General features: G+C 37.5%; 1 protein-coding gene across 3 annotated transcripts in view; it reads left to right on the top strand.

Annotated features, from left to right (window-relative positions):
* Nucleotides 1-21,864, top strand: part of ITGA1 (integrin subunit alpha 1) — a 168,095-nt gene that overhangs the window by 85,865 nt on the left and 60,366 nt on the right. For all 3 annotated transcript variants that reach the window (XR_004739932.3, XR_013532315.1, XM_035291595.3), the window contains exons 7-11: nucleotides 4,434-4,582; nucleotides 9,781-9,931; nucleotides 15,980-16,145; nucleotides 20,585-20,658; nucleotides 21,353-21,497. Coding sequence is in view for 1 of the 3 variants with exons in the window: in XM_035291595.3 (XP_035147486.2) it covers nucleotides 4,434-4,582; nucleotides 9,781-9,931; nucleotides 15,980-16,145; nucleotides 20,585-20,658; nucleotides 21,353-21,497 (685 nt within the window). In the remaining 2 variants the exon portion in view is untranslated. The remainder of the gene's footprint in view (nucleotides 1-4,433; nucleotides 4,583-9,780; nucleotides 9,932-15,979; nucleotides 16,146-20,584; nucleotides 20,659-21,352; nucleotides 21,498-21,864) is intronic.

Genomic DNA, 21,864 nt, shown 5'->3' with positions numbered 1-21,864 from the left:
GAAAGAATGTCCGCATTTAACCCAGTTGCACCTCTTAGCTGTCATCAGTGCATACCCATTTCCAGTCATCAAAATGCCTAGAATATTTCCATCTCCATTATTTGTTGTCACCTGCTCTCTACCCAACTTTCACCCTCTGACTTTTGTATAATTCCAGTGCAATTGACTACTTCAAGTCAAATATTATGATTACTGGGGTTTTTTTTCCCCCTTTCTCCTCTCTATTTCTAGGATGACTTAACTCCTTTAATTATCATCTTGACATATTTTCCAGTCTCAAGACCACTTTGTTTCCTTCCATGGTAGTTTTATAATCTCCTGGGTGTTTTTGACCTGGCTTTCAGATTCAGGAAGCTGAATTCCCCATCCTCCTTGAGGATTTTCAGTGTGAGAGAATAAATATGCTTGTGATCTTTCTCTCCTCTTGCTTCCTCACAAGATTTATCACTTGGCTCACTTTTTAACTTGCTATTTAATTCTCATATTTATTTGATTCTGATACACACATATACATTATGCTTGCTTTATTAGCCTTAAATTATAAGCTAAGGTGAGATGGAAACTATCTCTACTGAAATGAATCTCACCAATATTCAGCACAGTATTACATTTGTTTGTGATTTGACCCTTTTCCTGTAACAAAAATTAGTATTTGTTTAGTGCCAAAGTAATTGTGGTTTTTACCATTACTTTTAATAAATGGTACCCTTTTCTGGAGAAGACTCACAGTACACCTTACTCTGTCTGATTCCTAGGAAAACAAGCACCTCAGTATCAGCCAGGGGTACACTGAATTTCCCTGAGACTTGAGTTTTCCCACTGCTCACTCTTCTCATTTCCCACACTTGGTTGTATCTCTCTTTTTCTGCTTATCATTATGTCCCTGCTATCTCAGTTTTCCGCTTATGCGAAATGTTACAGTCATCTAGCAAGAATGTCTTAGGGTCAGCTGTGAGTGAAGCAAAACAGTAGTAAAGGATAAGAGAATATCAAAAGCCATGACATAGTCCATGTTCTTTAACCCACCTGTCCCTATAAAATTATGATGGACTTGGGAATATAAAGTGTGCCCTCAAAACAGTTGAGAAGAATGCAATACTCTCAGGAGTTTGTTTCATATTCCAAGAAGGGAAAGATCAATATGGGCTACTTTGGCAACTAGGTAAGAGAAGTTTTGCAGAGAGAGTGGAGCTTGAATTAAATCTGACAGGATGGGTTGACTTCAGCTTAGTAGGAGGGACAAGGGAGAGCATTTGGGAGGAGTGGAGTTCATCCTGGGGAGTCCTGAAGATGAGTATGAATGAAGAATTTAGCTTTGGACTATTGAGGGACTGAAGATCAAGGGAAGAAAACTGGACTTTAATATATGGCCCTAGAATTTCAAGGAGTAGCTTGAAGTTTATTTTTTAAAAATTAAAATAAAAATGTATCTTTTAAAGTATATTTCAATGTCATTGATACAGGCAATGAAGAGCTGTTGGAGGTGTTTGAATAAGTAAGTGATGATAGGGTGAAAGCAGAGTTTCAGGACAGTTAGTCTGCCAGGAATGTGCAGAAGGATTTGAGGAGAGTGGTAATGAAGGGAGGGAGATCAGCAGCAAAGATATTGACCATTGCTATGGTCCAAGTTTAAGGCAATGATGTCTGGCCTGAGCTAAGGTAATGAGGTAGGAGGTGAGTCTTGACTCTGGAGTCGGACTCTGACACCAGACCAAATTTAGGACTAGCTAAAACAGGGAGGAGGCAGAAGATGCTTTCCAGAAACAAGCCCACCATGTTAGTTTACCATTGCCATGGCAACAACCAAGGATCACTAATCAAAAGCTTTAGGGTCACTGAAGAAAAGAATTTTAAATTTATGCAGAGGGTAATAAAAGTGTTCATCACATTTCATTACAAATTAAGAAAATATCCTGAATTGGAGTCATGGATGTGTCTTTATCCACTTTGTTATTTTTGTATAATTAGTTAGCGGTTGTTCCCAAAGGGTCTTCTGGTCATCTTTATTCCAAATGTAATGGCTCTCTCAGAATAGAGTGTAAAGGATATTGGGTGAAAGATAAATTCACAGAACAAGGCTAACCTGGACATGAATTGAGCAGAGTGCATGTTCCATCAGCTGATGATGTGACCTCATCTTACAATTACATATGTTCTCTCGCAATTTCTTATTTATCTTATTATCTAACTAAGCAACTTTAAGAGAAGATTCATATGTTCTATTTTTTTTACTGTATTTATGTATTTGTGTGTTTGTTTCATCGTATACTATAACATATCTCAATTAACTAGCTAGTTCATCAAATTCATTGAATAGCCATGAAATGGCAGTGGTGTTCCGCAGAAGCTAGCAGGGTAAGGTGACTAAAGAATGGAGGATTTTAGAGAGATGCCTTTTTACTGAGAGGAAATTGGGAGATTGAAAGAGCCCTGGGATAAGGGATATACAGCTCAGACTAGACCCCCTTCTACCACTTCACTATGGGGATTGAGTGCTTCCAACTCAGTTTCTTGACTTATGAAACATGATCATATTTTTGTTATTATAATTTAAATAATTAGAGAAGAAAGTTTTAAAAAGAGCATTAAATATATAGCATAGTATTCTTATTAAAGCATAAGGGTGTAATTGCTCCAGGATATCCATTGTACTCTAGAAGGTAACTCAAAGATGATAAAAATTGTTTTAAATTTGGGCTTCTCTAATTTGTTTCTAGAAACACCAGAATATGCCTTTAGTTTCCAAAAATACCTAGTGTGAAAATGTATGTATAAATCAGACATGAAATTAAGCCTAAAGCTTTCTGACATCAGTGATATCAGCAGAGGAGGCTGGAAATCAGTTACTGAGCCTTCATGCTACTTAAGAATAAGGTTAGACTCAGAATTAGGATTTTCTTTAAAGCCAGTAATAGAGGAAACTTCACCAACAGGCAAAGTAGGCAAGCCTTAGAAAAAAGGCAGGCTTGTTGCAAATAACCTCCCCTACCCAAGTAATGAGCACCTGGAATTCCGGAATTAAAGAGACATTCCTTCTGGTGAAGAATTGTCTGAGTCTGGAATTTTGAGATAGGATGATTAAGGAAAAAGTCATCTTCAGTCACAATTTTTAATACAGATTAGTTTATCGGTTCATATCAACCTTTAAAAGCGGCTGTGGAGAAAAGGTAGGGGAAATAGCCATTTCTGGGGCCAGGAGGCAGGTGGGAAGAGGAAGTATATGAAGCAAGGGAAATCGAATCTGGGGGCACTTTTCCTTCTGTATCATTTCACTTCATGGGCATTCTGCAGTTACCTGCCTGCATGATCCAATCGGTGGACTAAAGGGAATGAAAGGAAGAAGCCAGTAGGAAAAGGAAGACAGAACAAGAAAAGAAGGTGGCGCTGGGAACGGCTGATTTGGGAGAAATGAAGCTGCCTCTAGGCTAAACACAGCACATCGCTCAAGTGTGTAACCCTGCCAGCTGCATCCCCTGCTCATTCCTCCACCGGCATGGTGGCCAGTTCTCTCCTCACAGCCCTGGCCATGGCTCACTGCCTTTCTTTCCGTTCTTAGGGTAGATCTATCCCTTTCCCAACCCAGGCTTCTTCACATACAGTTTTCTCTGTATAGAAGCTCTGCCCTCCTAGCACCTATTCTTGCAGTCTCAGCTTCTGAGAGGCCTTCCCTGAGCCCCCATTTTCAATCTGGCCTCTAGATTATATTTGCTGATTAAGGATTTTCCCATACAGTCCTTTCCACAGTTCGTAATTGTTCATATTTGAATGATCATGTGTTTAATATTTCTGTCCCTTTAGCTAAGAGGAACTCCATGAAGTCAGAGACCATATCAGCTTCATATTCTACCCACCAAGGCCTACCAGAGTCATTCTGTAAAATCTGTTGAATTAGATAAACCAATCATTTGAGAAGTTTAGTAACAGCACTTTTACTTTGTTCTTTAGACTATGAATAGTCACAGAATGGCTATGCCTGTTGCTGTCAAAATAGAAGGATTTGTGTACTGATAGGTTTGCAAACTCATCTGAAACACTAAAATGTATTATATCTGGCCGGGCGCGGTGGCTCAAGCCTGTAATCCCAGCACTTTGGGAGGCCGAGGTGGGTGGATCACGAGGTCAAGTTATCGAGACCATCCTGGTCAACATGGTGAAACCCCGTCTCTACTAAAGATACAAAAAATTAGCTGGGCATGGTGGCGCGTGCCTGTAATCCCAGCTACTCAGGAGGCTGGGGCAGGAGAATTGCCTGAACCCAGGAGGCGAAGGTTGCGGTGAGCCGAGATCGCGCCATTGCACTCCAGCCTGGGTAACAAGAGCGAAACTCCGTCTCAAAAAAAAAAAGTATTATATCTGATTCACATGCTGAAACTGAAGAAATCTGAACAGGAAATTTGGATTGATGTACAACTCACAGTGGCTTGGTATTTCAGGTTGGAATTGTGCAGTATGGAGAAAACGTGACCCATGAGTTCAATCTCAATAAGTATTCTTCAACGGAGGAGGTACTTGTTGCCGCAAAGAAAATAGTCCAGAGAGGTGGCCGCCAGACTATGACAGCTCTTGGAATAGACACAGCAAGGTATATGGATAAAAAAATAAACTAAAGTAAAAGGCTGCAAAAATAACTCCATGATTTAGCCCTTTGGGGTATCAACTGAAAGTTAGTGTGACAATATTTAAAGCCATCTTGTTTAAAATGAGATTCAGAAGATTGGATAATGGTTACAAGATCGCTGTTTCTATAATACAATCTGACAATCCTTCTTATCTTTCCTTTATTACAAGGGTTTAATTGATAGATGATCCATTTTAAAATATCACTGTGTCGATAACATCATGTTCTTGGGTAGTAAGACTTAATATTAGTTAATATTTGTTTCATTTATTTTTTATTTTCGGCCTCTAAGAGACTCAATCTAAAATGATGGATTACAAATTAGTTCTGTCTCTACCCAATATGCATTTATATTCTAGAATGTCCATGTATTTTCAGTACTTGATTTACAGTAATTCAAACTACCAGATAAGAGATTTTTAAGGGGCCAAATTAAATATTGTCTATTTGAAATAACTTTTAGTGCAAAGATTGAAAGAAATTGAAAGGATCTTATCATATGTTTTGCTCTGTTTCTCCTTTTTTACTTTCTTAAGATTCCCTCCAATTTATAATTCCTCCTTTCTTCCATCTGCAGTTTTCTTTATGGAGAACACAGAACTCAGTCTGTGGTTGAATTTCATTTTATAAGAACCCCACGTTATTTCCTGTATGTTTGCTTATCTTATTTTTTAAACTAGCAAACTTCTGAACAAATACAAAACAATACCAAAATCACAGGAAATGTAGTAAGTAGTTTGACTAATGTTAAGAATTCTTCTGTTAAATGTCTTCAACTACTAAACTCTGGTCTGATGTGGAAAGCTAATCATCCATGCTCTCACTTTATCTGCCTGCTAAGATGCGTGTTTTAAGGAGGTTAAAAGAGTTAATGATGATCCTGCAAAGAATGGGTTGGATAGTCAAAATTTTTTAATTTCATGTGTAGCTTTTGCCTCATGAATGTTAGAAAATCAAGCAGCTCTAGTTATATGGGGCCCAAGAGAAAATAATCACAAATAGATGGAGGTAATTTGACATTTACCTACCCAAAGGATCACCAATTTTCATGCACAAAGAGTGCACATGTTTAGGTGTACTGAATGTACCCTCCTCGATAATTAGCTAAATGTGACTGTATGTTCAAAGTAAGCGAGTTCTTTGAAATCTCTGATCCTGTAGGGAACTGTGCATTTTCCAAAGGCAACTACTTAAGAATGAATATTTATCTTTGAAGACTAAATGAAGAAATATTCTGATTGCTTTAAATACCATGTCTCTATATGTTTTCTGCCTCTGCATTTCACAAAGGGTATAGCTGTGGGACACAGAGAGTTTATTGAATTTTGATTATATATTAAAAGTCCATAGTGATAGTACAAGTATTTTCCCCCTACATTAATTAGTTTTTCATGTTTAAGCACATTTTAATTGTTTTTTATTCCTTTCAGGCAGAGCCAGTTGCAAACAATATTTTTAAATTTTTTAGAATTCTTTACCTTCATTTTCAGTAACTCCCAGTTCAAATTATTATTTTGTGTTCCCTTCTCCTTATCCCAAATTTTTACTTTTATCAATAAACTTAAAGTATTTAATCATAAGGCCTGGATTCTCCTGTCTCAAAGAAAGGGACACTCTTGGTATATTTAAATTTTTTAAAGCATGCAGGAAAGTCAAGGCTTAGTTCCAAGAAAGGGCATTGGATACTGGTACTTTAAGGACAAGGACAATTTGTAACCAAATGTAGTTGAAACAGAAAAGCAGTTCTGCCAATACTCTTCCATTACATAAAGCCAGCTCTGATTTCAGAACAGCCACATTTGATTTATGAAAGGTCTTTTAATCCTCTCCTTCAGCTGATATTCATTCAGTTCAGTTGTAATTTTGATATTTAAGATAATTAGGAAGTTTTAGTGATCTAAGGGATTTGAATTTCAAAAATGATTGAATTTCATGTGATATTCATATACAAAGATCTGCTAAAGACTAACCTGTAACATCTGTTTTCATCTTTGTTTGTATACATTAAAAAGTCAGAAAATCTACTTGTATAATATGTTAAAAAGTTATTCATGGTATTTGTTAAAGATTGTAAGGAAGACATCACTGAAGAGGAACCTTTACATTGAAGGTATTGCAGTAGAGAAGAGAGATTAGACTCAGCACTGACTACAACAAGGATGAGTGGGGATTTATAGTCAAGGAACAGGGCAGGGATCAGAGAAAACATCAAGGCTAGAGGGATTCTTGCTAGACTGACTCAACAGGATTCTTGCTGAAGGTAGATAAGTAGTAGGAAAAATGAAACTGTTTTTCTCTTTCTATACTCTGAACACTTGACACATCATGTCTGATGCCAGATGTGTGGGATTTTTCCCACATTTACCACTTATTTGACTCCAGCTGGGTATTATATAATTCACTTCAATTCCAACACCAACTAGAGTTTGTTCAGACCTCTCCCAAGTTAAGGGCCTAGTCCTTCAAAAATTCCCTCCAGTTTAGAGCCAGTAGGTTTCCAAGTTACCCACAATATGTCCAACGTGGCTACAGACTAGATCCCCTACTTGGGTTTGATTATATGCTACAGTGGATCACAGAACTCAGTAAAGCATCTTACTTACTATTATTAATTTATTATAAAAAGAATACAACTCAAGAACAGCAAGAGATACATAGTGCAAACTATGAGGAAAAGGGGTCAGAGTGATCATTGCCTCTCATGGTGTACCTCCTTCCACATGTTCAGCAACCTGGAAACTCTGAACCCCATAGTTTAGAAATTTGTATAGAAGCTTGATCACAGGCATGATTGATTATTAACTGAGTCTCTAGCCCCTCACCCCTTCCTGGAGAATGAGAGCTGGGGGTGAACGCTTCAGGCTTCTGATCATGGCTTGGTCCCTCTGGTGACCAGCTCCCACTTAGGAGCCCACCAAGAGTTACTTCATTACTACAAAAGATACTCGTATCATCCTGGAAATTGCAACAGATTAGGACTTCTATGGCAGAAACACAGGTTAAAGACCATATATTAGAACAAAAGATGCACCTAGCACCACTATGGCTTGGGAAATTACAAGAGTATTAGGAGTTCTGCACCAGAAACTGGAGGCAGAGACCAAATGTATATTTATTATTTGTTAAAAGAAAAATTTTAGACAAATTAAATTTAACAGAGTTTATTTGAGCAAAGAATGATTAATGAATCAGGCAGCACTCAGAATCAGAAGAGGTTCAGAAAGATCCACTTTAGCAGGGTGAGCAATGGGCTCTTATGGGCTGAAAACAAAATCAAAGTAAAGAAATAACTTGATTGGCTATAACTAGGCATTTGCCTTATTTGGGTATGATCTGGTGGAAAGTCTGAAGTTAGAGGTTACTTGGAAGTTTCTGATTGGTAGAGTCTCTAGATACAAGTTGGTTGGCAGCTTCTAAATGGTAATGTTTAAGTTTGTTTTACTGTTTACATTGAATCAGATTTTGGTTTGCTTACATAGGAACATAAGGCCCTGGAGCTGTCTCAGCCTAATGGCCTATAAATTAAATTCTTTTAAAAGATAATATCACAGACCAGGATAATAAGATTTAGAGGGTGGGAAATGAGGAATCTGAGCAGATACCAAAGACGGGGGATTTCCACTAGATTTACTAAGCCAGATTCTTGCTAAAACTAGACTGCATGGGTGAAGAACATAGGCCAAGGCCAGAGCCAAGTCTAGAAGAAGACATAAAGGAGCCTGACTCAGTTTTGGTCAAGGAGAGTCTTTGTCAAGCGTAGAGGGCAGAGAGACATAGTTACTCAAATTTTTTTTTAAAAAAGGCATTTTTCTTTCTTTTGAGAAATGTAAGAAAAATAGAAAGTAAAAAATTAGTACTACTAAATTATGTGTATCTACCACACAGGACTGACAGTTGTCAACATCTTGTCATATTTGCTTTAAGTCCTTTGAAAGAAAAAATAATCATATAGAATTCTTTTGCCCACATCACCAGATTCCTCTCTTCCTGCTTTAAGATATCAATTATTGTATATTTACTGTGTATCTATTGTGCAAACCCTTCGGAATGTTAGCTTAAGGCAGGTGTTTCATTGGCATATCTGTCCCAAATGGCAGCTGTTTGTCTGTATAACCAATTATCTAAACGGACCATCCAGTATAATGATTACTGTACTTTGTACCAAAATCCTAGAAATATATAAAGTCCTTTCATTACTTTAGTCCTGAACAAAATATACTCATGTCTTTTAAGACTCCAGAAAGAAAAGATTTGAGTAAAAAAAAAATGAAGGGGGAGGGGTAAGTCGGTGTATATGTTTATATAGAATACATAAAAAACAAAAATTTTCCATTTCCTTGTCTTCTGTTTCTTTCCATAAATGCTGTTTAATTAAATTAAAATTCCTTTTTTTTTTTTTTTTTTTTTTTTTGCTGTTGGGTTATAGCATCTTCCCTTTTTATCCACGCCATCTTCTCCCACCCTACTCTCAGCACTCTGTGTCCTAACACATAGTTCAGACCCAATGTTTTGTAACTCCTCCAACCACTTCTGTCACCTAAAACCCAACTGACTACTCCATGGACTCAGAACTATCTACCATCTTTTACTCCCATGTAAAAGACGGCAGATGTCCCTAACCCCAGAACACTCCCAAGCACTCACAGCCCCACTAAATCTCTGTTCTCTCTCATCTCTCCTCAAATTAGAGGATTTCCAAGCCACTCTACAAATGTCAGGGTAGTGGTGGGGGAAACAAAGTCTCGAGCAAAAGTTTCTGCTAGAAGCAAAAGAAAAGAGGCCTGTCAAATAAGAGAAGGGAGATGTTTATAGAGAAAGGAGCAGCTGGCAGAGTGTTTATAGATCTGGCCTTCTCTGAATCTAATGTATGCCTCAGTCACACCCTCCCTTTGAAGTTTCCAAAGAATAAAATACTACAGCCTTTTTATATATGGAATGTGTGGTGATTAGCAAAATGGTGTCCTCTCCATCATCTGAAATAAATCTAGAGCTATTAAAAATAAGGCTCATCATGCCTCCCAGCTTGAATGATGGGCATTGATGCTAATTTTAAAGGGAAGCACCAGGCTACCTAGGGCAGTCAGTGTTTTTGTTTCATTTCTTACTTTGTCTACCGTAAAGTGGTGTCTCATCAACATTTCTTTTGTTTGTGATGACTTCAGAAAGGAGGCATTTACTGAAGCCCGGGGTGCCCGAAGAGGGGTTAAAAAAGTCATGGTCATTGTGACGGATGGAGAGTCCCATGACAATCATCGACTGAAAAAGGTCATCCAAGACTGTGAAGATGAAAACATTCAACGATTTTCCATAGCTGTAAGTACATTGCTAGAAATGTTTTCAAACCCTTGGGTGTAGAGAAGAGCTCTGTGTATATTGGGGTAATTTTATGAAAGTCATGGTCAGGCGTGGTGGGTCACGCCTGTAATCCCAACATTTTGGGAGGCCAAGGCTGGTGGATCATGAGGTCAAGAGGTCAAGACCATCCTGGCCAACATGGTGAAACCCTATCTCTACTAAAAATACAAAAATTAGCCGGGCGTGGTTGTGCACACCTGTAACCTCAGATACTTGGGAGGCTGAGGCAGGAGAATCAGTTGAACCAAGGAAGTGGAGGTTGCAGTGAGCCAGGATCTGCCATTGTACTCCAGCCTGGGACAGAGTAAGTAAGACTCCCTCTCAACAAGAAAGAAAAGGAAAGAAGGAAGGAAGGGAGAGTGGGAGAGAAGGAAAGAAAAAAGAAAGAGAAAGAAAGAAAGAAAAAAAGAAAGTAACACAAACTAGGTTGGCAAAGAGAAAGGTCTCCATTTGAAGATAAGTCCTGTGAGGACAGACTTGGACTATGCCCCTCTATGTCCTTAGTACCCAGCACAATGCCAGGGCAAACAGACACTCAACAAATAATCATTGAAACAAAGGAAGGAAGAAAATAAGGAAAGATGAAAAGAGGAAGAAGGAAGCAAAACATGAGGAAGGAAGGGTGAGAAAAAGAGAACTGAAAAAAAAGAGAAAATGAGGAGGAGGAAAGGAAGGGAAGAGGATGGGAAGGGGAAAAGAATTCTTTTGCCTTTTTAAATAACAGAGAGGATTTGTTTGATATAACAACAGCAGTGGCCATTGGGCTTCTCTTCTTCATCTGAGCAATTTTTGACTATCTTTTCCATTAATTCTCCTCCCTCATCACTTAGCTAAAGTGGGAAAAAGTGCCAGTTGTCTCTGGTTAAATATTAACAACTTCTGATGTTTGACACTTGCTTTTCAGCGAAGTAGACAGAAATTGAATTTATGTTTTCTGATGCAATTTCTAAGCTCCTGGTATAGACCTTTCTATTACCTAACTTTAGAACTTGTTCTAGCAGAGAACAAGTTCTAAAAATCAAAAAGTTACCCAAATGGTATGCCAATTACTTCAGAGCCAGCTCTAGTTTTCTTTAGCAGTGTGCTTCTTCAAAGCAGCTTGAAGTTCTTCCCAGACATTAGTGTATTACTCCTGTAACCTTGTTACTCCTGTAACTTCATGGAACAGCAGATGAGGGAGCTGAGAAAGAGGCAAGGGCACCTGGTGACTTGGGGGGGGGCGGGGGTCTCAGATCGCAGGGGCAGAGTTGGCTTAAAGTCCTCTGATGAGACATGTGGTACTTCCTCTGGGATAGGCACTGATATTCCCCAGGGAAACGGATGAGGGCCTTACTCAAGCAAAAGGAAAGAATGGAGAATAAATCCACCCCTGCCTTCTCTCTAGTAAGGAGCATTCAAAAGCCATTGCACTGCCTGCAAGACTCACTTTCTCACATTGACATTGAGTGTACATTTTAGTATTTCAGTTGTTGTTCTAAAACACTATCTATCTTTTTCCTTTTCTTTATTTTTTTAGAAACAGAGACTAGCTCTGTCACCCAGCCTGGAGTAAGTAGTGCCATCTTGGCTCACTGCAATCTCTACCTCCTGGGATCAAGCAATTCTCCTGCCTCAGCCTCCAGAGTAGTTGGGACTACAGGTGCATGCCACTATGCTTGGCTAACTTTTTACATTTTTAGTAGAATTGGGTTTTCACCATATTGGTCAGGCTTGTCTTGAACTCCGACCTCAGGTGATCTACCCGCCTTGACCTCCCAAAGTGCTGGGATTACAAGTGTCAGCGACCACACCCAGACCGCTATCCATTTAATAATACAAATAAACAAGTCTTTTGTAGATCATAAACAGCAGTGCTTTAAACAGTAATTTTAGTTCTTTTCTAACTTTCTATAAGTGAGAAATCTGTATCCTTCTTAATCAAAATATCAGTTTTTTAATCTACCATTCTAAATCTAACTTTAAAAAAATACATGTAAATGTGCAGTGGGGCTACTTGAGTGGGTAGGGGGAGCTTCAGATCCGGAGGAGACAGGCGTAGGCAGCCCTCAGGCCCATTGCCCTTGGTCCATTATACTCCCAGGCCACATCACAGTACTGTGGTCAGAAGGGTATTAGAGGTCTGTTTTGTAACAGGACTTTGAAGGCACCACCACGGAACTCTCCATTTTTAATGATGCCAGACAAGGCTATTATTGGAAAAAGAAATGTGAAACTAGAAAATTCTTGTACCTTCATGGTTACTGGAGGCCAGGACTCTCCTCCTTCTCAGAGGATTTGGATATTCTTAAAAAAAAAAGAAAAAGAAAATCAAGCAATAGCAAAGGGCTCAGTGTCTTTCCTTCATTTTTTGGACTCCAGAAGCATAGGCTTGAATTAATTAATCATGATCCTTGCTTAGGTCAGGCCACGTTGTAATCGTTTGTTGAAGTGTGACCCACTTTATTTGTTTCTTTATTTGGAACTATATCTTTGTATTTATTTCAATAATATTATAAGCATCCATGGACCTACCACCCAAATCGAGAGCTAGTTCTCTTTTTAGATAAATACATCTGCACCCATTTACCACCAGCTTTCCTCCACCTGGGTAGCCATCAGCCCACATTCTACATTCCTCAATCCTTGCTCTGCTTTTCGAAATAATATTTAGGCACTCATACATATCTGAAAAAAATAATTTTAAGACTATTTAATTGTTTCTTAATGTTAATAAAGGGTGTAATGCTGTATGTAATATTCTGGAACTTTTAAAACTTAATACCATGTTAAGATTCATCCATATTGTTGCATATCTATATAGTTCATTCTGTTTTTAAAAACTAAGATGATATTTGCAATACAGTGAAATTCAAGGTTTCAGTGTGAAAAATGTGCACAAAGTGAACGATTTGGTGAGTTTTGACAATTGTGTGGACCCACGAGACTTCCATCACTCCCAAAAAGTTTCCTAGGCTTATTGTTTTCAATTTATTTTTACTTTTTATGGATACATGATAGCTGTACATATTTAGCTGGTACATGTGATATTTTGATACAGGCATCAATGGGTAATAATCAAATCCGGGCAATTGGAATATCCATCACATCAGACACTTACCATCTCTTTGTGTTTGGAATATTCCAAATCTTCTTCTCTGGCTATTTTGAAATATACAATATTGTTTACTATAGTTGCCCTATAGTGCTACTGAACACTAGTTCTTATTCCTTCTATCTAATTGTAGTTTTATACCCATTAACTAACACCTCTTCATCCCTGCTCCTCCCCACTACTCTTTCCAGCCTTTGGTAACCACCATTCTCTTCACTACCTCCATGAGATCTATGTTTTCAGCTCCCACATTTGAGTGAGAACGTAGTGATATTTGCCTTTTAGTGCTTGGCTTATTTCACTTAATATAACATTCTTCAGTCTCATCCATGATGCTGCTTCAAATGACAAAATTTCATTTTTTTCTATGGATAAATAATATTCTGTTCTGAATATATAACATGTTTTTTTAAATCCATTCATCCATTGATGCATACTTAAGGTTAATTCTATATCTTGTCTATTGTAAACAGTGCTACAATAGATATGGGAGTACAGATATTTCTTCAATATACTGATTTTCTTTCTTTGGGATATATAACCAGCAATGGGTTTTTTTTTTCACTTTTAATACATATCTCCTATAGCAACCACTATAACCACCACCATATGCTACCACAGCTCACTTAGATTGCCAGCTCTTGAATTCCAAATAAATAAAATTGTATAGATGTACTGTGTGTTTAGCTTTTCACTCAACATAATTATTGTTTGTGATATTTTGTGTACTGAGGGTTCAATTTTTGTTATTATCTATTTTGTAGACCACAATTTGTACTCTACATTTTGCTTCTGTCCAGTTTGAGTTATTGTTATAAAGGTATCATGAACACTAAAAAAAAAATAGTAAAAACCAAAGTGATTATCTTCAGGTAACGCTTGTAACTACAAGGGTAGAAATATGGAAACACCTGTGTCCTAATATACAGAAATAAAAATAAATTATGGTACACATTATTACATTATTTCACATTTTTTCATGCCCATGTAGTTATATGATTTAAAAAATGGAATTAGTTCATATCTACATATTGGGGATTTTTTAACTTTTTTGCATTTTAAATTTTGCATTTAAAATTTTACGTATTGTTTTTTAAATGCTTTTATTGTCTTGAACAGTTTTATATTAAAAAGTAAGTTTTAGGGTCATAAGAAATTTTTATGTTAAAAACTAACTTTTTAGGCAGAAAAAATATAAACCTTAAAAAAAGCTAATTAGTTGGACTTCATCAAAAATTAAAACTTCTACTCCTCAGATGACACTGTTGAGAATATGAAAATGCAGCCCCCAAGCAGGAAAAAAACATCTGCAAAACACATAAAGGACTTGTATCCAGAATATATACAGAACTCTTACAACACAATGAGGGGAAAATAAACATCTCATTTTCTTGTAATGGGCAAAAGATTTGAACAGACACTAACTACACCAAAGAAGAAATACTATAGCAAATAAGTGTATGAAAGAGTCTTAACATCATTAGTCATTAGAGAAATGCAAATTAAATAAGACACTACTATACACCAACACAATTGCTAAAACTAACAAGTGAACAAAGAAAAAAACTGACAATAAGAAGTATTGACAAGCATGCAAAGCAGTTGGATCTCTTATATATTTCTGATGGGAATAGTAAAATGGTAAAATGAGACAATTACTGTGGAAAGCAGCTTGGCAGTTTCTTATAACGTTAATCATTCGCTTATTACATGACCCAGCACTTTCACTCCTAGTTGTTTACTCAAGAGAAAAGAAAATATATGTTTATTACAAAGACCTATGTGTAAATATTTATAGCAGCTTTATTCATAATATCTTGAAACTGAAAATAACCCAAATGTTCTCCATCAATAAATTGTGGTGGATTCATACAATGGAATCCCACTCTGCAGTAGAAAGTACCCAACTACTGCTACATGCAGCAACATGGAAGACTCTCGAAAGCATTGTGCAAAGTCACAGAAGCCAGACGCAAATGGCTACATACCATATGATTCCTTAAATCTGACGTTCTGGAAAAATCAAAGCTATCGGGACAGAAAATTGACCGGTGGTTGCCAGGGGTGGAGGAAGGGAGGAAGGGATTGTCTATAAAAGGCAGGAGAGAACTTTTTGGGGTGATAGAAATATTCTACACCTTGACGTGGCAGTAACACAACAATATTGGTTTGTCAAACTCATAGAATTGTATGTCTAAAAAGGGTAAATTTTACTGTATATAATGTATCTCAGTAAACCTTACCTAAAAAAAAATAAACTAAATGTTTGAGAAAATCTGCTTGGACATCTAAACAATTATAGTTAACTATCTTATATAACTCTTGCCTCTCTCTCCTCTCCATAAAAAAGAATGCCCCTGTCTGCAGCATTTGGTTTCAAACAAGAATATCTCAATTGTTTATTTTCTAGATTGCCAACTTAGATTACTACTTAGTCTGGTATGTGTTTAAAATATATATGTGCTGGACTGTGCCTTGGTAAGAGTTTCAGGAAGAATTACTCATTCAAAAGCAGGCAACTCACTTGCTGGTTGCCTTTGCCAGCAGATAATGACATCACTAGCTGGAATAATATCAAAGACATTCAGAAACTATGAATATAACATTACTTTTGAACTGTCAGATTTTAAAACTACAGCTGTTAGTAACAGAGACACAGAGTACAAGAGAAGAAATTTTCGCACACATACAAAATTACCCTTTATATTTTTCTACACCAATTGCAGTGTTTATGTAACAGCTAATATTAGGGAGTCTACAAATTTTGAAAATCACTCTTCCATAAATGTGAAAATACATAAAAATTCCATTATGCTAAGGTACTCTACACTGTTGTTTACTGACAAAATGCTTGAGATCCTTTATTTAACACACAGAATTTAAAATATATTCTTGCTGTTTCTGTTGTGTCTTAGATTCTTGGCAGCTATAACCGAGGAAATTTAAGCACTGAAAAATTTGTGGAGGAAATAAAATCAATTGCAAGTGAACCCACTGAAAAGCACTTCTTCAACGTCTCTGATGAATTGGCTCTAGTCACCATTGTTAAAACTCTGGGAGAAAGAATATTTGCTCTGGAAGGTATGTCTATTTATCTTATTGTTGCATGTTCTCCTTGCGATTCAAAATTGGTGTAATGGGATTTTTGTATTTATTCCTAACACGTCAGCAATACATGTTTTACTGTGTACAATGGTCAGCATGGAACAATGCTCTTTTATATAAATCTGTCATTGAGATGGCTGTTTCTCACACCACTGGGTCTGCTAGAGGCTCTCTTTGTAAGGGCATCATAGGGCAGTGCTGATGGGACAGCTGATGAAGACAATGGTTAATATAGATATGCCAGGAAAAAAAAATGTTTCCATGTACTTTATTCCTTTTCTGTAACATAGATTTAGAAAATAGGGGTACTACTACCTTAGGTTTGGGTTTTTTTAAAAAAAATGTGTTTCTTCATTTCATATTAAGCTACTACAAGAGTGTTCTTATGCAATAACTTCTTTGTTTGTTTATTTTCTCTGTATTTTGCTCCTTGCCCACTTTAAATGTCTTCCTGGAACTCTGCCTTAAAATCCATGGCAGTGAAACACTGGTTCACTGTCTTTGTCTAAATCATGTTACTTCTTTGCAGATTTTTCCTTGATTTTTCAATGGTGACTGGCTGTTGAGGATAATGAGTTATGACATTCCCCATTCTGCCTTAGGTAGAGGATGTCAAGTAACTAATTACTTTGGAACTAGATCTTTCCTGAAAAAGTCTTCAGAATTGTTATGCCAGGCAAACTGGCAAAGCTTCTTTCTTCATATTCTTTGATGATCTTTAGTCTCAGAGACATGTGCCTTTTCTCCACCTAGGTAGAGAAACCACCAGAGAATTCTTTTGCCCGCACAGGCTACATCCAAATCCAGTTGACTCTGTCCTTGGGAGGACACACTAAAAGACTGTTGTTTCTGCATCTTAAAAATAGATTAAAAACACCTTCTTAGTCTCCCTGATATGACTGATAATAGAAAACAGAGAGATAAATGGGAATGAGACATAACTGAAAAAAAGGGGATCATTTTGATTGAGCATCAAGGGGCTGGGGAAATGCAGAAAAATGAGACTATGAAAATGTGTAGAAAGGAAAGAAAATTGGGACTCCATGTTTGGGTCCCCTTCTAGGAACACTCCCTTCGTGGAAGCTGTTTTTCTCTCTCCTGGATCTCCCCTCTGGAGTCCCCTTCCACACTCTCCTGGAAGCCTGTCTTCCCCTCCTAAACTCCATCTCTCTCTCTATTCCCGTCCACTCAGTGTGGAAGCTGCTTTCCTCTCCTGGATTCCATCTTTCTGGATTCTCTCACTCAGTGTGAGAGTTAGCTGCTTCTTTCTCTCCTCCTGTTTCTCTCTCTGTTTAAATAAATCACTTTCTACAAACAAAAAAAAAGAAAGAAAATTATTTAGAGTTATGGCTTTCAAAGTTTTTTTGAGTGACTCACGATAATAACTATATTTTGCTTTTTGACCCAATGTGCATAAATATATACGTATAAAAATAAATCAAAGCTTTTTTGAGATAGAGTCTTGCTCTGTTGCCCAGGCTGGAGTGCAGTGGCACGATTTCAGCTCACTGCAACCTCCACCTTCTGGGTTCAAGCGATTCTCCTGCCTCAGTATCCCAGGTAGCTGGTACTACAGGCACCTGCCACCACATCTGGCTAATTTTTGTATTTTTAGTAGAGACAGGGTTTCACTATGTTGGCCAGGCTGGTCTCGAACTCCTGACCTTGTGATCTGCCCATCTCTGCCCTCCAAATTGCTGGGATTATAGGCATGAGCCAGATAATTCTTATTATATGTCATGCACTGTGATGTCTTCTCATTTCTTCCATTCTACCTTAATCTCTTTCAATGAAAAAAAAAATGCTGGCCATATTCATTCTGTTGATTTCATGACTGGGTCACAATCCATATTTAGATCATTTGATTTAGAGGTGATAGTAATCTACAGCCCAGCTAGACTGAATTTCTCTGCCTCCCTTTTCCCCTGGCCTCTTTTCCCCTGTGCCTGTGGAAACAGAACACTCTAATTGTTTATGGGTCTGGAGTCGCAGCTGCTTCTGAAGACCTCAGCTGTCTTGTGCTCTGTGTACAAGTCATTTTTAAGTAGCTTTGGTCTCTCAAGAGCTATCCCCATGTCATTTACCAATAACCCAGATTATGAGTTTGGCTGGCCTCAAGGAAAATACATATGGTCTTCCAACTCATTGTGTACTTTTAATTTTTAATACCATGGGCTAAGAAATGATAGAAACAATCTGTAAAAATAATTTAAAAGAAAAGTTACATAGTTACATTTGATATTTCTACAGAATACAGTATCATTTCTAAATCTCCTCTTAAGTAAACAAGTAACCTAAGATGGGCAGAAATGAAGCCCACATCAGCTGGGAGAGGGTGAGATCAATTGCCTGAAATGACATTTTTAGATTGTTTCTAACCTAACTACACTATGGGTTAAATGTGACACTTTGAAGAGCCTCAAGTCTCTATATTCAAATATGGCATCATTTTATAAGGAACTTTACAGATCAAAAATGTTTTATGTATTATCTTTGTTGCTACACTTTCAGAGCCAACCAAAAGCTGTGTTTTGTCTAGATTATTTCTTATATTTTTATGAGATTTTTAAAAAGGCTTTATATCCTTATTGCTTGGGAAATCTCCATTTCCTGGGCAACATTTATCTTAAGGTGGCAAATAGCTGTGATTATGAAATTTCTGCTTGCCAAGGACAGTGCCACCTATTGAGGCAAGTATGCCAAGGACTTGCCTAGTACATCAGAAAATGTTCTAATGTCACCATTTCCCATAGAGCATTGGGAGAAATACCGGCATTTCTAACCAGAGGCTGCACAGTGGTTAGGGTGGTTGGCTCAAGCACTCATGAACAGTCCAGGGAGGATTTTGCAGCAAGCAGCCCAGGAGAATATAGTGGCCTATTACCATTATGCCACTGCAGCAGGAAGAATGTCACATAGCTTCCTTGTGTTTGTTCTCAGCTGAAGGCAGAATAGCATCAGGGCAGGTGCTGGAAATAATGCTGGTTTCTGTTGCTACATTCCTATTGATCTTGCAGATAAGCGAGAAAACACCTTAAAGCATTGTGGACTGAAAATATATGTTTAAATTAAAGTTAAAATGCATCTCAGTCTTAAATTACAGGGCAATTTGTACAATAAGGGATTACAATGATGTATTTGAATTCCTGATTGATTCCCCCATTTAATCTTGTCCTAAAAACGTAATTACTGATGTATTTGTTCACAATTTTATGCAAATAAATAACTAGTGAATACATTTAGTTTCTCAAGTTTGATTATTCCCACGCCTCAATGAAAGAGCAGACTGACTTTCTTAAGTGTTATTTTTAACTTGTCTGCAAGGCCAAATAAATCAGTAACCCCCTAGTGCAAGTAAATAAATCAGCATTCCATCAATTCCCTCAGGAAATTGTGGCTTTGGGTTTGTGAATATTTTGAGAATAATTTGAGAGTAGCAGACTTCCGTAGAAAGAGCTTCAATATGGATATAGGATCTTTTAAAGATATATGATTGAATAGCATGTGCATAGCCCTGTCACAAAGACCCCCTCCTGATCTGTGAGTTATACTTGCCACCAGTAATCAGAGCAAATAAGTGCAAATTAAAATATCTAAACCCTTGCAATGGAATTCTGATGGTATCTATGGCTTGAATATGGGTGGGACTGATGGAGTTGAGAAACCTTTTTAAACATGTGAATAAAATTTTTTTCAGTCCCCTAACATATTAAGAAAGTTCAGCCTGAGAGTTGGGCAGGGTTCCAAAAGCATGAGTAGAGACAGGAATTCCCTCCTGTAGTACATTCATCTTGAGCCATGTGAACCCAAAGCACCACAGGATCCACAACAGCTACAGTATTAGATTGGATATTTCTTGGCTGGACATGGTGGCTCATGCATGTAATCCCAGCACCTTGGGAGGTTGAGGTAGTTGGATCACTAGATCAAGAGATCGAGACCATCCTGGCCAACATGGTGAAACCCTGTTTCTACTAAAATACAAAAATTAGCTGGGCCTGGTGGCGCTTGCCTGTAGTCCCAGCTGCTCAGGAGGCTGAGGCAGGAGAATTGCTTGAACTGGGGAGGCAGGGGTTGCAGTGAGCCGAGATCGTGCCACTGCACTCCAGCCTGGTGACCGAGTGAGACTCCATCTCAAAAAAAAAAGAGAGAGAGAGAGAGATTTCTCAACCCCTCCAGCAAGGACAGGGCAGCAAGAATTTAAGATATAAGCCCTTTGACCATTTTTCTCTGTCTTCTACCCAGGCCTACCTAGAAATTTTGGGTTGAGAAATGTATGGCTGAAAATGCCCTAAGATGTTTGAAATTCTGGTTGGTAAGACCACAAGCTCTACAAGGTCTGTGTTACTCTGCAAGTCAGCAGTGCATGAAAAGGCATTGTTACTTATTTATGGTGATACTTTTCTATGTTATAGCTACAGCTGACCAGTCAGCGGCTTCATTTGAAATGGAAATGTCTCAGACTGGCTTCAGTGCTCATTATTCACAGGTATGTTGACCAGTTGGTAGAAAATGAAATATGTGTTTGCAAGGCTTCCTTTCCCAAATACAACATCTAGTACTGTAAGTGCAATGTGCACTTTTGAACAATTATGCAAGCTATGTTGATGTTTGCTAATTCAAACAGAAAAATGTCATTTCACAAGCTTCTTATTAGAAAAACATGTTCTCTTACTAATTCACTGCATTGTACTAACAGATGTGAATCAGTGTGAGTTGTACCTTATTGTAATTATGTACCTATCTAAATGAAATAATTTAGCATATTTGCTAAAGATGTAAAATATGTTTCCACAGTATCAAAAAATTCAAGGGTCTTATTAGAAATTCATGTTCAAGACCTAGGATTCTTGGCACCAAGAATAAAGTAGAAAGGCAAGATTAGAAGATATACCATTTGTAGGTAACGAAAGAAAAGGCATAATGGTCCTTGCAAAAGAATATTGACATTTCCATGTGCAATTTTACTGTATCACTTGGGCAAGTTACTTGTGCCTCAGTTTCCTTTTCTGTAAAACAGGTATGGTAACAATAGCATCTAGCCCCTAGAGTTATTATGAGAATTATATGAGTTAGTAAATGTAAAGCACTTTGAACACTGCCCATACACATTGTTAATGGTGTTTAAGTGTTTGCTGTTATTATTTTTATTAAATATTATTTCTTCTCTATTTGCATGTAAGGACTGGGTCATGCTTGGAGCAGTAGGAGCCTATGATTGGAATGGAACAGTTGTCATGCAGAAGGCTGATAAAATCATAATCCCTCAAAACACAACTTTTAATGTTGAGTCTACCAAAATGAATGAACCTCTTGCTTCTTATTTAGGTAAGGTTTGGGTATAATTAGAAAAGAGTATTTTTTAATTTTCAATTTTTTACCTTTAGCATTATTTGCTTGTATTTCTATAGTCTTACAATCATGTAGCAAGATTATTTCAAAGAGTTGGATATTTTCCATAACCTGTTCAAAGTTTCAGGCCTTTGAGCAGCTTTAGTTAGTCAAAATGACAGAATATGGAAGTCATTTTTTGTTAGTAGGGCTATCTAATGCAGGGAATGGTTTAGGATGAGATGTGTACTTTCTGATATGTTCAGTTTCCCTGTGCCTGGTATCAACTTTAACTTCAAGAAGAGCTTTGAACCTGGTAGACAGGAAATGAGGGTAGAAAAGGAAACCTTGACTTCTCCTATAT

This window comes from Callithrix jacchus, chromosome 2 (genome assembly GCF_049354715.1).
Source record: "Callithrix jacchus isolate 240 chromosome 2, calJac240_pri, whole genome shotgun sequence".
In the NCBI taxonomy this organism is placed as follows: domain Eukaryota; kingdom Metazoa; phylum Chordata; class Mammalia; order Primates; family Cebidae; genus Callithrix; species Callithrix jacchus.
Note: the sequence above shows the minus strand (reverse complement) of the source record. Positions and strands in the feature narration are given on the sequence as shown.